Source organism: Alligator mississippiensis, chromosome 1 (genome assembly GCF_030867095.1).
Source record: "Alligator mississippiensis isolate rAllMis1 chromosome 1, rAllMis1, whole genome shotgun sequence".
Lineage (NCBI taxonomy): Eukaryota > Metazoa > Chordata > Crocodylia > Alligatoridae > Alligator > Alligator mississippiensis.
The window spans coordinates 255,138,968-255,151,330 of NC_081824.1; the positions used below are offsets into that span (position 1 = coordinate 255,138,968).

Below are 12,363 nucleotides of genomic sequence, written 5' to 3' on the forward strand. Positions count from 1 at the left end.
TGCTGTATTTGAAGTGGAGATGTACAGTCTATGGTTCACAGCACTGTAAGAACTGCCATGAAATCACACTTTCCCCATTGAGGAAAATGAAACATTTTACAGTTTTGTCTCTGTGCTTTCAGAAATGTTCCCCTCTGGAAAAACAAAAGGTAGCTGTTACAGGTGAAAATCACCACCTGGAATAAGTCTGCAGAACAATTGGCTGGCTGGAGTATCTACAGTTCTCTCGGAGGCATGGGTAACTGGTGCCTCCTGAGCCTGGGGGGGGGGAGGGGGGGGGCATAGTTTGCGGGCAGCAGCGTTGGCAGTGTCAGCGTCAAGGTGGTGAGCGGTGACCGCCCACAGAAGCCGGTGGAAGTGGTGGCCAATCTCAGGAAGGCCATGTGCCCCCCGTGTGGCCCCCCTTCCAGTCGCATAGGCTCGGGGGGGGGGGGTTAATGGGAGATAAGAGGGGCTCTGTGGAAAAGAGGAAAATTTATGTACTTGCCATATCTGTAAATGAGCTTGAAAAACAATGGGGAAAAGATTTCATGAAGAAAACTGAAAGGTTTAGCTCAGTTCTCTTTCAGAATCTGGAACATAAAAACCTAGGAGGATTCTTAAGACAAGCTTCTACAGCAGAGATGTAAAACATATGGTCCCTTCTAGCCTACCAGGAAACTTGGGGCATGGCCTGCCACAAAATCCAGGGGCCTGGTAGACATGGATATTGATAGCAGGTACATAAGTGAAGGCTGTGCAAATATAGCCCTTGATCAACCTGCAGCCACATGGTTCACCACTGCTTATGCAACTCCACTGTGGTAAGCACCCTCTGGCCTGCCATCACTTGCCCCACTGCCACTGCTTCTGTCACTACCATCTTGTGGTCCAGGCCAGATCTAGCCCATGAGAGGTGCCATGCGACACCCCTATTCTATACCAAACGCATGGTCTGCAACCCCTACAAAGATTCTTTGGGACAGATTCTGTTTACTTTTTGGATCCCATGTCGTGACCCTCAAAAAACATGACATAAGGAGGGAAAGGAACCCAAAGGTGGCTTTGAGATACTTTTGTATCTTATCTCCTGAATTTTAGATGTAGCACAGTGTCAAACTGGCCCTTAATGCAAGTTAGTGCAGCCCCAAAGAATGCTGAGATGTATGCCAGCTTGGGTTTGTCCCAGTAGAGCAATTCTCATAAGCCCACCCGTCTTCCTAAAAGCAGATGCCTTAGATATAGAAACAGCATAACTTAGCCAGGAGCACGTTCATTTCTTGGTCTGCATTTTGAGGAAGAGAGCAAAATAATTCTATTTTTGTGATGGGTGGGAGGGGAGGAGGAGGAGGGAGCAAACATACCACAAAAGTATGTGCTTTCAGCAAGACAACTGTAGAGTGGTGCATTACACAAAAAAGAACTACAGATGGTTGGGGATCTAGTTAGCCCTTTGTTGGCAAATGTTACCTCAGTCTTGGATGCTCCATAGAGATCCTTTGCACTGATCGTATAAATGAAACTTTGGCAAATGAAAAGCAAATGGTAGAATTGGGGCAGCCTTGATCTCTGTTGTAGTCCCAGAAGACAGACTGCAGTGGCTCATACATATTCTCAATGCCTTTCCTAGGGCAAATACAGAAGTCCCCCTCCATGCTGTCAGTTACAGGATCAGGGCCTAATTCCATATTCTGGTCCACATCCCTATGTAGTTGGCAACAATCTGGACTTGGATGGAACAGGAAATGTGCTAAGAAAAAAAATGCATAGTGCTTTAAACCTCTATAATTTAATGTTAGCTTTTTATGTGCCCAACATCAAAGCATTTTTTCACTTCTATTTAATCAAAATTAATCACTAGGATTACTATAGTAATTTATGTTGGAGATTATTGAAATGAGTGTTTTATTAAAATATGGTTTTATTAATAAAACACATTCTAGCTATGGCATCATACCAGGGTGTTATTAGAGACTATTGACTAGAGACTGGAAGTTAATCATAACAGTAATTCTGCCAGACCCCTTGACAGAAACACACTTTGGTTCTGTTTCTCTTTTTCCTAGTTTACTCAGAAGCACTGGATTCAGTGAGATACACTGGCACATAAACACTCACACAGGTGAAATAGGAAAAAGGGGACAGGGAAACCAAATCTTAGCAATCTCCGTAACAGAGAAGAAAACAAGTACAATGACACTTACCAGCTTGATTAGTTGTAATGCTAACTGCTGCAAATTGCCTTGAGAGCGCACTCAAGTCAGATACCCCATTGACTGCATCAATCTCAAATGTGTAGTTGGTGTGCGCCAGAAGGTCTACTACTGTCACGGTGGTGTTGGTGAGACCAATTTGACGGGGCAAAAACCGCACATTACCACTACATGGCTCACAGAGATTGACAGTTCCCCCACATTTTTTGCAAATGATGTTGAAGGTGACATCTTTCCGGCCACCTGTGTCAAGGGGCCAACTCCAGTCAAGGATAACTGATGTTTCATTGATATTAGAGATAACATTTCTTGGTGCAGATGGAGGTCCTAAAAAGGTAAATGAAAAAAATAGATTAACAGGACTTTTGTTTCATCTGGTGCTCTTTCACTATTAGGTAAATATACTCTTTTTTTATCTGCCTTTTGGGCCTGCTGGGACATTCCATTGTATTGCAAACAAAGTCAGGGAGTGTGCCTAGAGTTGGTAATGGCCTCCAAGATATGTGTCAAGACTGGAGATGCTTTCTGAGACATACATAAGAATTTATTGCTTTATTACAGACACGTTATTCTGAAAACAGTGGTATTCATTTAAAAAGTCCACTCCCTTTCCCCTCTGAAATCTTACAGAAAACAGTAGGGAGGAACTAAAAACAAGAATACAGAAACCTAACCTGAGAAGCCTTGTAGGCTGTCAAATGCTTAACATGAGAGGTTGGGAGGGGGAAGCATGGGCGACTGGTGCCACCTTAGTCAGGGGGGGCAAGTGCCTCCCCAGTGACCAGTCAGCGACAGGGAGGGTCGAGGGGGAGTCCCCCATGGATAATCTCACTGACAGTGCTCCTACTCCCCAGCCAGCACTCACAGGGGGGCACCGGTGCTCCTGCCTGCCCCCCTGCCTGCTGCCTGAGTGGCAAGCACAGCCAGACAGGGGGTACAACGGCATTCTCAGGGGGTGCACATGCACCCCCTACACGTCGCCACTGGGGAGAAGGGTTGGAGTGGAATGTATTCTGCATGTGAAAAGCAAGGTGCTATCAGGGAAAAAAGCTCTGTTCACAGCTAAAGAACATAAACGAGGCAGAGGACTAAAAACAATTATAGCCTTAAGCATAAGAATTCTACTCACTGGTGCAAGCCATGGATGGAGGGTCCTTCTCAGAGCGGAAGTAGTTCTTTTCACACCTGCAATTCAGAGACCCTTCTTCATAGGTGGAGCTGTGAGGTGGGCATTTAGCACACTTCACATTGCCAGCAAAGGCTTTGTAGAACCCAGGTCGGCAAGCTGCAAAACAAGAGCAGCAGTTTGAAATCCCAAGGCACCAGATTCATTTTAGCATTTTGTCTGGGTTATTGCCTTGGCATCTGTTTATTTATACACTGTATTTTTGTGGATGATTATCATCTATAAACTATATACTTTTCTCCTAATAAGGGAGTTGATGATAAATTCTTAGTACAATGGAATCCTTTGTCTGTAAACTTTGATTTATAATCCATTTATTTGGATCACAAAACAGTATTAAAAAAAGCAGTTTCTGCTTTGCATCATTAAAGATTTACTCCCCGCCCCCCCCTACACACACATGCTGGGAGTCAACTTCTGAAATCCTGTCTGTGTTGTATTGAAAAAAGCTAACCTTCTGCCTCTGGCTAGGGACAGAAGTTACACATAAGCCAGTTTAAGTGATCAGAAACTGGTTTAAATCTGTAACAGGACAGAAGTTCAGTGCACATAAACCAGTTTCAAAACAGCTGAAGCTGTTTTAAGATAAACCTGGTTGAATGTAATATCAGACTTAACTGATTTGGGTCAAACCGGTTTAGGAAACTTCTGTCCCAGACCCCTTTGGCAAAGGTTTGTTTACAGAAGCAGGATGATTTCAACCAATGTTCCCCCCACCCCTTCTTTTGGCCAAAAACAAATACCCTGAAATAAGATGAAAGATCTTTTCTGTTTCTGAGAGATAAGCCAGGCTCAACGAGCTCATTCTGATGCCGAGAGAATATCAGGGACTTCACTATGTGCGCTACAACAACGGCTTTTTGCATTAACACAGTCCTCTAGGAATGGTGCTTGAGCCTGTATGAGCTGCATCTGACATACTCCAGGTGGTGTTGTTTCATTAACATTGGCATGCTCCCCCTAATTCCCTCTTGTTGCATTTTATATGAACTCTGCAACACTTGCAGCAGAGAGAAAAGGCCTTAAATAAAATGTCATAGATATGAGGAAGTAAGTAAATAAGTAGTTTATAAAATCCCCATGCAGGAAAGTAACACCATTGATTTCTTTCTGGTAAGAAGACCTTGCTGTCTAGGGGCCTTGTTCTGCTGGACACTTAGCACATGTTTTATTTAGATTGTAGTAAGTGTTACTGTGCCATGTTAAAAGTTTAAACTTGTTGAGTAGTCGCACGGTAATGCTTGCTGTGATCTCTGACATGATCTCTTATGCACAGCTTGCTGACTGTTGGTCTCAGCCCCGACGCCACACCAGAGCCAGTTCAAGACAAGCTGGATTGAAAATCAGAAAGCTGTGCTCATATTATCTCCATGGAGCAGTCCCACGACAGCTGAGCATGATACTTAATATGATCTAGATATGCTCCTCCTGTAAAACTCCTAATTTTGCTATAATACAATCAAACCTAGTACATGTTTTATTGTTTGGACATGCTAACGCTCATGTCTAAAGTGACATAAACACATCCTAACTGCAGTGTATGACATGGTCCATGTGAGAAAAAGATCCACAGATAACAAGCACCAAATTCTCCTGTTCGACTGATAATCCTCTCTGAGAAATGCAAGTTTGAACAAATACAGCTGTCTGGTGAACTCCTGCCATATTACAGATATGCAGATATATAATGATGACACACCATACAAGCAGCAACAATAGATAATACAGTAGAGTTCATACATCTTAGAACACGTTAACGGCTAATTTTTGTTCTATCATGGTCCATACTAATATTGGCCATGTACAGATTTTATAGAAAACACCTTGCTACCTTCTAACTGACCTGTCGTAAAAGGGAGCTATGCAAAATATTCACAGAGCATTCACAGGCCTCTCCTTCACTTGACACAGAGCTCTACTTCACCCATACAGCCAAGATCAGCTTGAGGGTATCCTGAAGTGTCAATGATTTAAAAGTTCACCTGTACCTGGAATAGGGCTTTATCACTAGTATTCTCCTGAATTTCAGCTTTGCAAGTGGTAGACTACCATCACATAAATGTAGCATCACGTACAGGATAATGGGATCTTTTTAGAGATCAACCACATACTGTCCAAAAAGAAAACAAAATGCATGCAAAGGAAACCAACTCTTCACTTGTTAGTTGGAAAAAGATACTGAATAGTTGTCCCAATAGTTTTGTGAGGGTGGACGAGAAAGAGAGTTTCATAGATTCATAGATGTTAGGGTCGGAAGGGACCTCAATAGATCATCGAGTCCGACCCCTTGCATAAGCAGGAAAGAGTGCTGGGTCTAGATGACCCCAGCTAGATACTCATCTAACCTCCTCTTGAAGACCCCCAGAGTAGGGGAAAGCACCACCTCCCTTGGGAGCCCGTTCCAGACCTTGGCCACTCGAACTGTGAAGAAGTTCTTCCTTATGTCCAGTCTAAATCTGCTCTCTACTAGCTTGTGGCCATTGTTTCTTGTAACCCCCGGGGGCGCCTTGGTGAATAAATCCTCACCAATTCCCTTCTGTGCCCCCGTGATGAACTTATAGGCAGCCACAAGGTCGCCTCTCAACCTTCTCTTGCGGAGGCTGAAAAGGTCCAGTTTCTCTCGTCTCTCCTCGTAGGGCTTGGTCTGCAGGCCCTTGACCATACGAGTTGCCCTTCGCTGTACCCTCTCCAGGTTATCCGCATCCTTCTTGAAGTGTGGCGCCCAGAATTGCACGCAGTACTCCAACTGCGGTCTGACCAACGCCCTATAGAGGGGAAGTATCACCTCCCTGGACCTATTTGTCATGCATCTGCTGATGCACGATAAAGTGCCATTGGCTTTTCTGATGGCTTCGTCACACTGCCGGCTCATGTTCATCTTGGAGTCCACTAGGACTCCAAGATCCCTTTCCACCTCTGTGCCACCCAGCAGGTCATTCCCTAGGCTGTAGGTGTGCTGGACATTTTTCCTCCCTAGGTGCAGCACTTTGCATTTCTCCTTGTTGAACTGCATCCTGTTGTTTTCTGCCCACTTGTCCAGCCTATCCAGGTCTGCCTGCAGCTGTTCCCTGCCCTCCGGCGTGTCCACTTCTCCCCATAGCTTTGTGTCATCTGCAAACTTGGACAGAGTACATTTCACTCCCACGTCCAAGTCGCTGATGAAGACATTAAAGAGTATCGGTCCAAGTTGTTGGGGTACAAAAAATGAATTCACTGGTTACTTTCTGAAGCTGCATGTCAAGATAGTTTCTTGACACGTTGTAGTTAGATGATTAGATGAATATGTTTGTCAGTTTTGGGTGCCAAACACCTGAATGAAACAACTGAAAATACTAATAAATAAATAAAAAAATCTGGGCAAATATCCAGCTCAGAAACTTTTAAAAATAGAATCTCACAGAACATTACAAACAAGTTAAGAAATATGACATGTTTCTCAGGAAACATCTTGGTCACCATTTAGTACTCCACAGTCTTTGCAAATAAAGCCTGACTGACTCCAGCTGCCACAGCTTAACTTTGTTGTTAAACTATCCCAGAAAGACCTCATATTGAAAGATCTTCCTGGTTAGCATTACAAACAAGCCTGTGCTTAAGTCACTGATGTGCAGGTCACCAGACATTTTAGGAAAATATGACCTGCAAAAATGACCTTGTAGGCTAGTGGAAGCCAACCTTTTTGGCAGACGCAAAACAAATGGAGCCCTGCACCCTCTCAGTTCCCTTTCCCCTGCCTGATCTGATGCTCTGCTTTCTTCTCCCTGCCCGGTGGTCCCTTCCTGGTCTGGTTTCTGCTTCATGCTCTACCTGCCACTATGCCTCCCTGATCTGTTGTGTGCCACATGCAGAGGCTGCCTATGTCACGTATGGGACACCTGCCACAGTTTGGCCACACACTTTTACCAGTATAAGTGAACAGAATTTGGTTTATACCCATAATAGAACAGAAGTTTGACACACATAAGCTGGTTTTAAAATGTCAAAGATTTGCTGCCCCCTGCCTCAGGTGAATGTGTGTCCTGTTCACTACTGATATAAGCTACACTGTTTACAGAAAACTGTATCACTTAGATTGATTCTGCCTCAGGCTTTTTAAACGTCTGCACCTAGCCTATGAGTTCACAGAACCCTATATCAATAACTGCATCTGCATGGACTGACAGTCCTTTGTCCCCCGCTGGCCATGGCTTCCTGTGTTTTTTGTTTTTTTAATTTCACTGAAGTGTCAAACTTCAGTCCCCTTCCCCAATAAGGCTTCATGGACAAAAATGTCAGAGTCACAGTGACCTGGTGGGTTTTACTTCCTGTCATCAAATTACCCTGCTATTTCTTGGCATAGAAAGGCTTCTGGCAGTCTGTTATTAAAAATTCAAAACCAACAGAGAACTGGTTTTAATGCTAACTTCGGAAGTGCTAGCCAGAGTACATTCTTCAAACAATCAAAATGACACTGCATTTTTCATACATAGGCAGCGTCTACACAAGATGCTGACTTCATAGTAGCCCGTGACTACTGCGCACTCGTCACAAACTACTGCGCAGTCAGCATCATGAAAAAGCTGTTCAGTGACGCTACTGTGCAGTAACTCTGGTTACTGGGCAGTCATTTAGGATCTGTTTACACAAGTACTAAATGACTGCGCAGTAACCACTGCACAGTCAGTGTCTCGTGGCCACAATATACATTCCCTAGAAGTTTTCCTCTCAGTTTAACCCTTGTGAGACTGCAGAATAGGCTTAATATTAAAAAGTACATTTGGCTAGATGAATATAAAAAGTTAGACTTCCTTTAATATAGTGATACGCAATTCTTGTCTTGGCAGTGATGAGCTTCAAAGGTTAAGACTCTAAAAAGTAAAAGCCATCCATCTTCTCTTCCTAGACATAGCAGCAACTGCCTTTCAAAAATACTTTATTCATAACATCAATATAATTCATACTATGCTCACAGGCAGCTGCTGGGGTGAAATTTACAATATGATATATTTTATTACGGGCGTTGCCAAAGTGGCTATTACTACAGCATCTGTACAACAGCTTGTATGACAATAGTACATAAGCTTATGTGAAAGGTAAGCATAATTTTTACTTGGAGGGAGAAGGACAGAGAGAAACAAGGAGCAAAGCTGCTCTGTTAATATGCTTCTTCCTTTGGATGCCTCTGAGGAAAGCCTGTAGACTTCATTTAAGAAAGGAAGAGAGAAAAAAGAAGCAGCATAGGGCTGGAAACATCCTAATAAGCCTAGATTAGACTTTTTCCCCCTTTGGGACAAGAATTTCATTGTCTTCCTGCTTTCTGTATCACTCAGCTACTGTAGTATGAAGCAAGCACTCAGGGGGAAAAGGAGCTGGTAAGAGCCCTGCTGCCCCAGCATGCCCTAGGAGAAGGATTCCGATTTGTTTCTTCCCCTTGGGCTGCCTTGCACTTTCTGTCCTTGTGTGTCAGACTAATTTAAAATTATGCAGTGCTGCAACCCAAAGGACAAAAAACTGCAATTATACTGAAAATTAAAACATGGAAAGGGATGGCACTAAAAAGTGGTCACTTTTTTTTGTCAGTTGTTTTACCTACAAGTGGGAAAACTGAAACCATCATTGTGAGAGTGGTTCAGTTTCATGGCTAAAAAGGGCTGGGTTTCTTTTTTTGAAGGAGCAGTGTTTGGTTTCTTCAGATAAGCCCTTGGTTTCAGGCAGGTAGAAAACAAAAAAAGCACTGGTACATTCACCGTCACAATATTTTAAAGTTTAAATATGGAGAATAGCTGTGAACAGCATTTGCATTTGCTTTAAATATACTTTTATGGCTAAGGTTTACTTTTCACTGCCTCTCTCTCTACTACTACTACTACTGCTTTCACTTTAAATTAGAGATAAGAAATATACTTCCTTTGGTTGAAGTACTGAAAAATTGCAACTTTCATGGAAGCTTTACTCAAAAAAAAAAAAAAAAAAGATATTGGCCAATTCTGAAAGGTTTTAATCTTGAACTTTCAGTCTAGATTGAAAGGATGCTGCTGTGTCTGAAAAGGGGGAGTGGTTCTAGCTATTGGAAAATTGGCAACCAGCTCCTGCTCCCTATATTTCTCCTACTTTCTCAGCTGAACTTCTTCCCTTTGTTCCCCCTTCCTCCCCAAGGGACACAACAGAAGGTGATCACAGAGCAGTCACACTGTTTGGGGCAAGGTCATTCTTGTCTGAATCCCAAAAGTTGTTCCATCATCATTACCAATCAATAAAAGAACCTCACTGAGGCCTATATAGAGAAATGCTGCCTTCAGACCACGCAACTGCAGGGCTTGAATAGCAAGGAAGGGTTATTGCAAGCTCTCCAGGATTAATTACTCCTTTGATTAACTAGACAGGAGTACTAACCTGATTGTACCAACTCTGAAGTAGAAGCATTACAGGAAGAAGAAAACACAGTAAGTTAGAGTGAGAAAGGTCTGAACACAGTGAAAATGAGGGAAGTAGGTTTTGCAAGTGACTAAGGAGATGGATATTGGCAATAAATATATAATATGACTGGGAATTTCAGAAGTGCAAGGTGCCCAACTACAACTGACATTCAGTTGTAGACCCCTTTGACAATTCTTGCTAAACCATTAATTAAAAAGGCCCTAAAATATGCAGGTTGTTTTTATTTTTCTTGCCTTAGAAAAAAAAATCAATGAATTTCCTGAAGCTACTCTTGATTTACTCCCATCAAACCAAGTATTGTTTCAAGATGACAGTCCTGTCTCATTACTGTAGAGCAACGGGTTTCCTTATGCCATAATTAATATGTCTGACTTAGCTAGGGACAATATGAGGAAAGTTACCTTCGTGAAAGGACAACAAATGTGTTTAGTAAGTCATGGTAGTTACTACTGAAAGAAGTGACAGTCTCTTCAACAGCAAAGCAAATTTTACCTCCATTTGACTAATGTGTTTGACTTTGAGAGGAAAACATGGTCCTAATTAAGGGTTAAAAGGTTCATTTCAATCTGAATTAATTTTAAATTAAAAAATAAAGCTGTTGGTAAATAAAGGTCTTTTAGTATTCAGACTTTCAGCCCCCTATACACAGAGCAATATCATCAATTCCCAGTGGTAAACACAATCTAATGACCTGAACCAGCACTGACTAAACAGATGATTTCCTGGCCCTGCTATTCCAGGCTTGACAGGGCCCATTTGCCAGTACAAGGCCAAAGCAACTGTTTATTCGCAAAATGAGCTGCACTCCATGATCCTACAGGAACCCCATTCTTTGCCCTTTGAATAGAAGTACAATGCTTTGAAGGGAGGCTGAAGCATTTCAATGCACTGAAAGTGGATATATGCAGTTGTTAAACACTGTGTGCAATGGGCAGCATTTACAGTGTGATCAAGTGTTTCCCTCCTTTGTTCATCTACTGTTCAATCTAAAAGCCTAAGGGCAAAATGCCACCATGGCATTAAAATGCAACATTTAGAAAATAAGGGGATTCAATCATAAACCAGTGTGGCTCATAGATAACTACATTCCACCCCATTGCCCCCCCATGCTTTAACAAGACAGGTGTCAGTGGCCCTGGAATACATCTCACGTCTCTTTCCTCTACAAAGAGAATGTTAAAGCGCCCCCCTGAGCAGACCGTGTTACTTTCAAACCACTCCAGCTTTCATCTGAGGAAAGGATGTGCTCAGACTAGCAGCCTTTGAGATCTGTGCACCAGACCTGTAGCCAGAGGACGGCACACATTTGCTGAACAATGAATGCTACGGAGCAGTTTGCCTTGACTCAGAGGTAGAAACTTAAACCTTTGGCGTGTCCTTTTAAAACTATCTCTGGAATAACGCCTGTCAATATGCATATTAGTCTCAAACTCCACAGACAAAAAATGTTGGCTTAAGCAGTGGATTTCAAGTATCAGAAAAAAAATACGGGACAATGGAGGGCATTACCAGTGTGAGCAGAGAGGTAGATAGCTGCGTTAGTCTGAATCCAGCCCGAAGGCAGGTTAGATTTGCACCTACAGACTAATTAAATCAGGCTTTACTTGCATTAGATGTCTCTTCTGTTTTTCTCCATTCCTTCCATTTTTTCCCCAGTTTTTGATAAGCAAGAAAACCTAAATCTGAAACCACATATTAACAAAGATGATCTGGTTTGTTTCACACTTAGGTCACACAGTTATATTCACTCCTTTGAGACATGATTGTGATATATTTAAAAATTAAACGTATATTAAAATGTTAAGCCTCTGTTCCGAACACAGAGACAAGAAAATTCAATGTGAAGGTGGAAATTCTGTCCTTAGCCACCCAGTTATGAGTGGATGAATGTAATTCATTACACCAAACTGAAAATGTGTAGTTTCTCATTCCTCACATTCTATTGTGGGATCTCTCACAGCATGGAACAATGCATTATAATGTAGATTTCCTGATAAAATCCCTTAATGCTGAGAAGGTTCTTTGGATAAATCTGATATCTTTTATTAGACCAACTGAAATACTTGGAAAAATTCTTCTTTGCAAGCTTTTGGGTAAAACTACCCTTTGCCAGGCTGAGGAAGCATTTGCAGTTGGTCTGCGCTCTTCCTGGATGGAATAGTAAAGAAACCAGAAGCCAGTATGCAAGCAAGATGGCCATGAGAAACACTGTTCATTATCTCCGATTGTAAAGTACAGTAGGAAAAGAAATAGACACACATGAGTGCACAGACATATTCATACTCCATCCTCTTATGTACCCAGCACAAACAAACCGTAGGGCTATAAGTGTAGCAGAAAGCCCCCTTTTCCTCTTGCCTGCATTTGCACTCCCCTCTTTAAATATGTTTTTCCTCTTCTACCTTTTCTTCCTTCCTCTTTCTTTCACTTTAAGATAAGGAATTGTGTTTTAAAATTTGTGTGTGTGCATTTTGTATCTCCCTCTGTATTTTGGTATTTTTATCTATGTGTGCCATGGCATTTGTAGCTTATATTTTATACTCCTCACCTTTCAACTATAAATGTGTT

At 42.3% G+C, this 12,363-nt stretch overlaps 1 protein-coding gene across 2 annotated transcripts in view; it reads right to left on the reverse strand.

Annotated features, from left to right (window-relative positions):
• EPHA3 (EPH receptor A3) overlaps window positions 1–12,363 on the reverse strand; it is a 377,391-nt gene that overhangs the window by 144,503 nt on the left and 220,525 nt on the right. For both annotated transcript variants that reach the window (XM_019476436.2, XM_019476435.2), the window contains exons 4-5: window positions 3,322–3,477; window positions 2,184–2,519 (exon numbers count right to left, since the gene is read on the reverse strand). In XM_019476436.2, coding sequence (XP_019331981.1) covers window positions 2,184–2,519; window positions 3,322–3,477 — 492 coding nt within the window. The remainder of the gene's footprint in view (window positions 1–2,183; window positions 2,520–3,321; window positions 3,478–12,363) is intronic.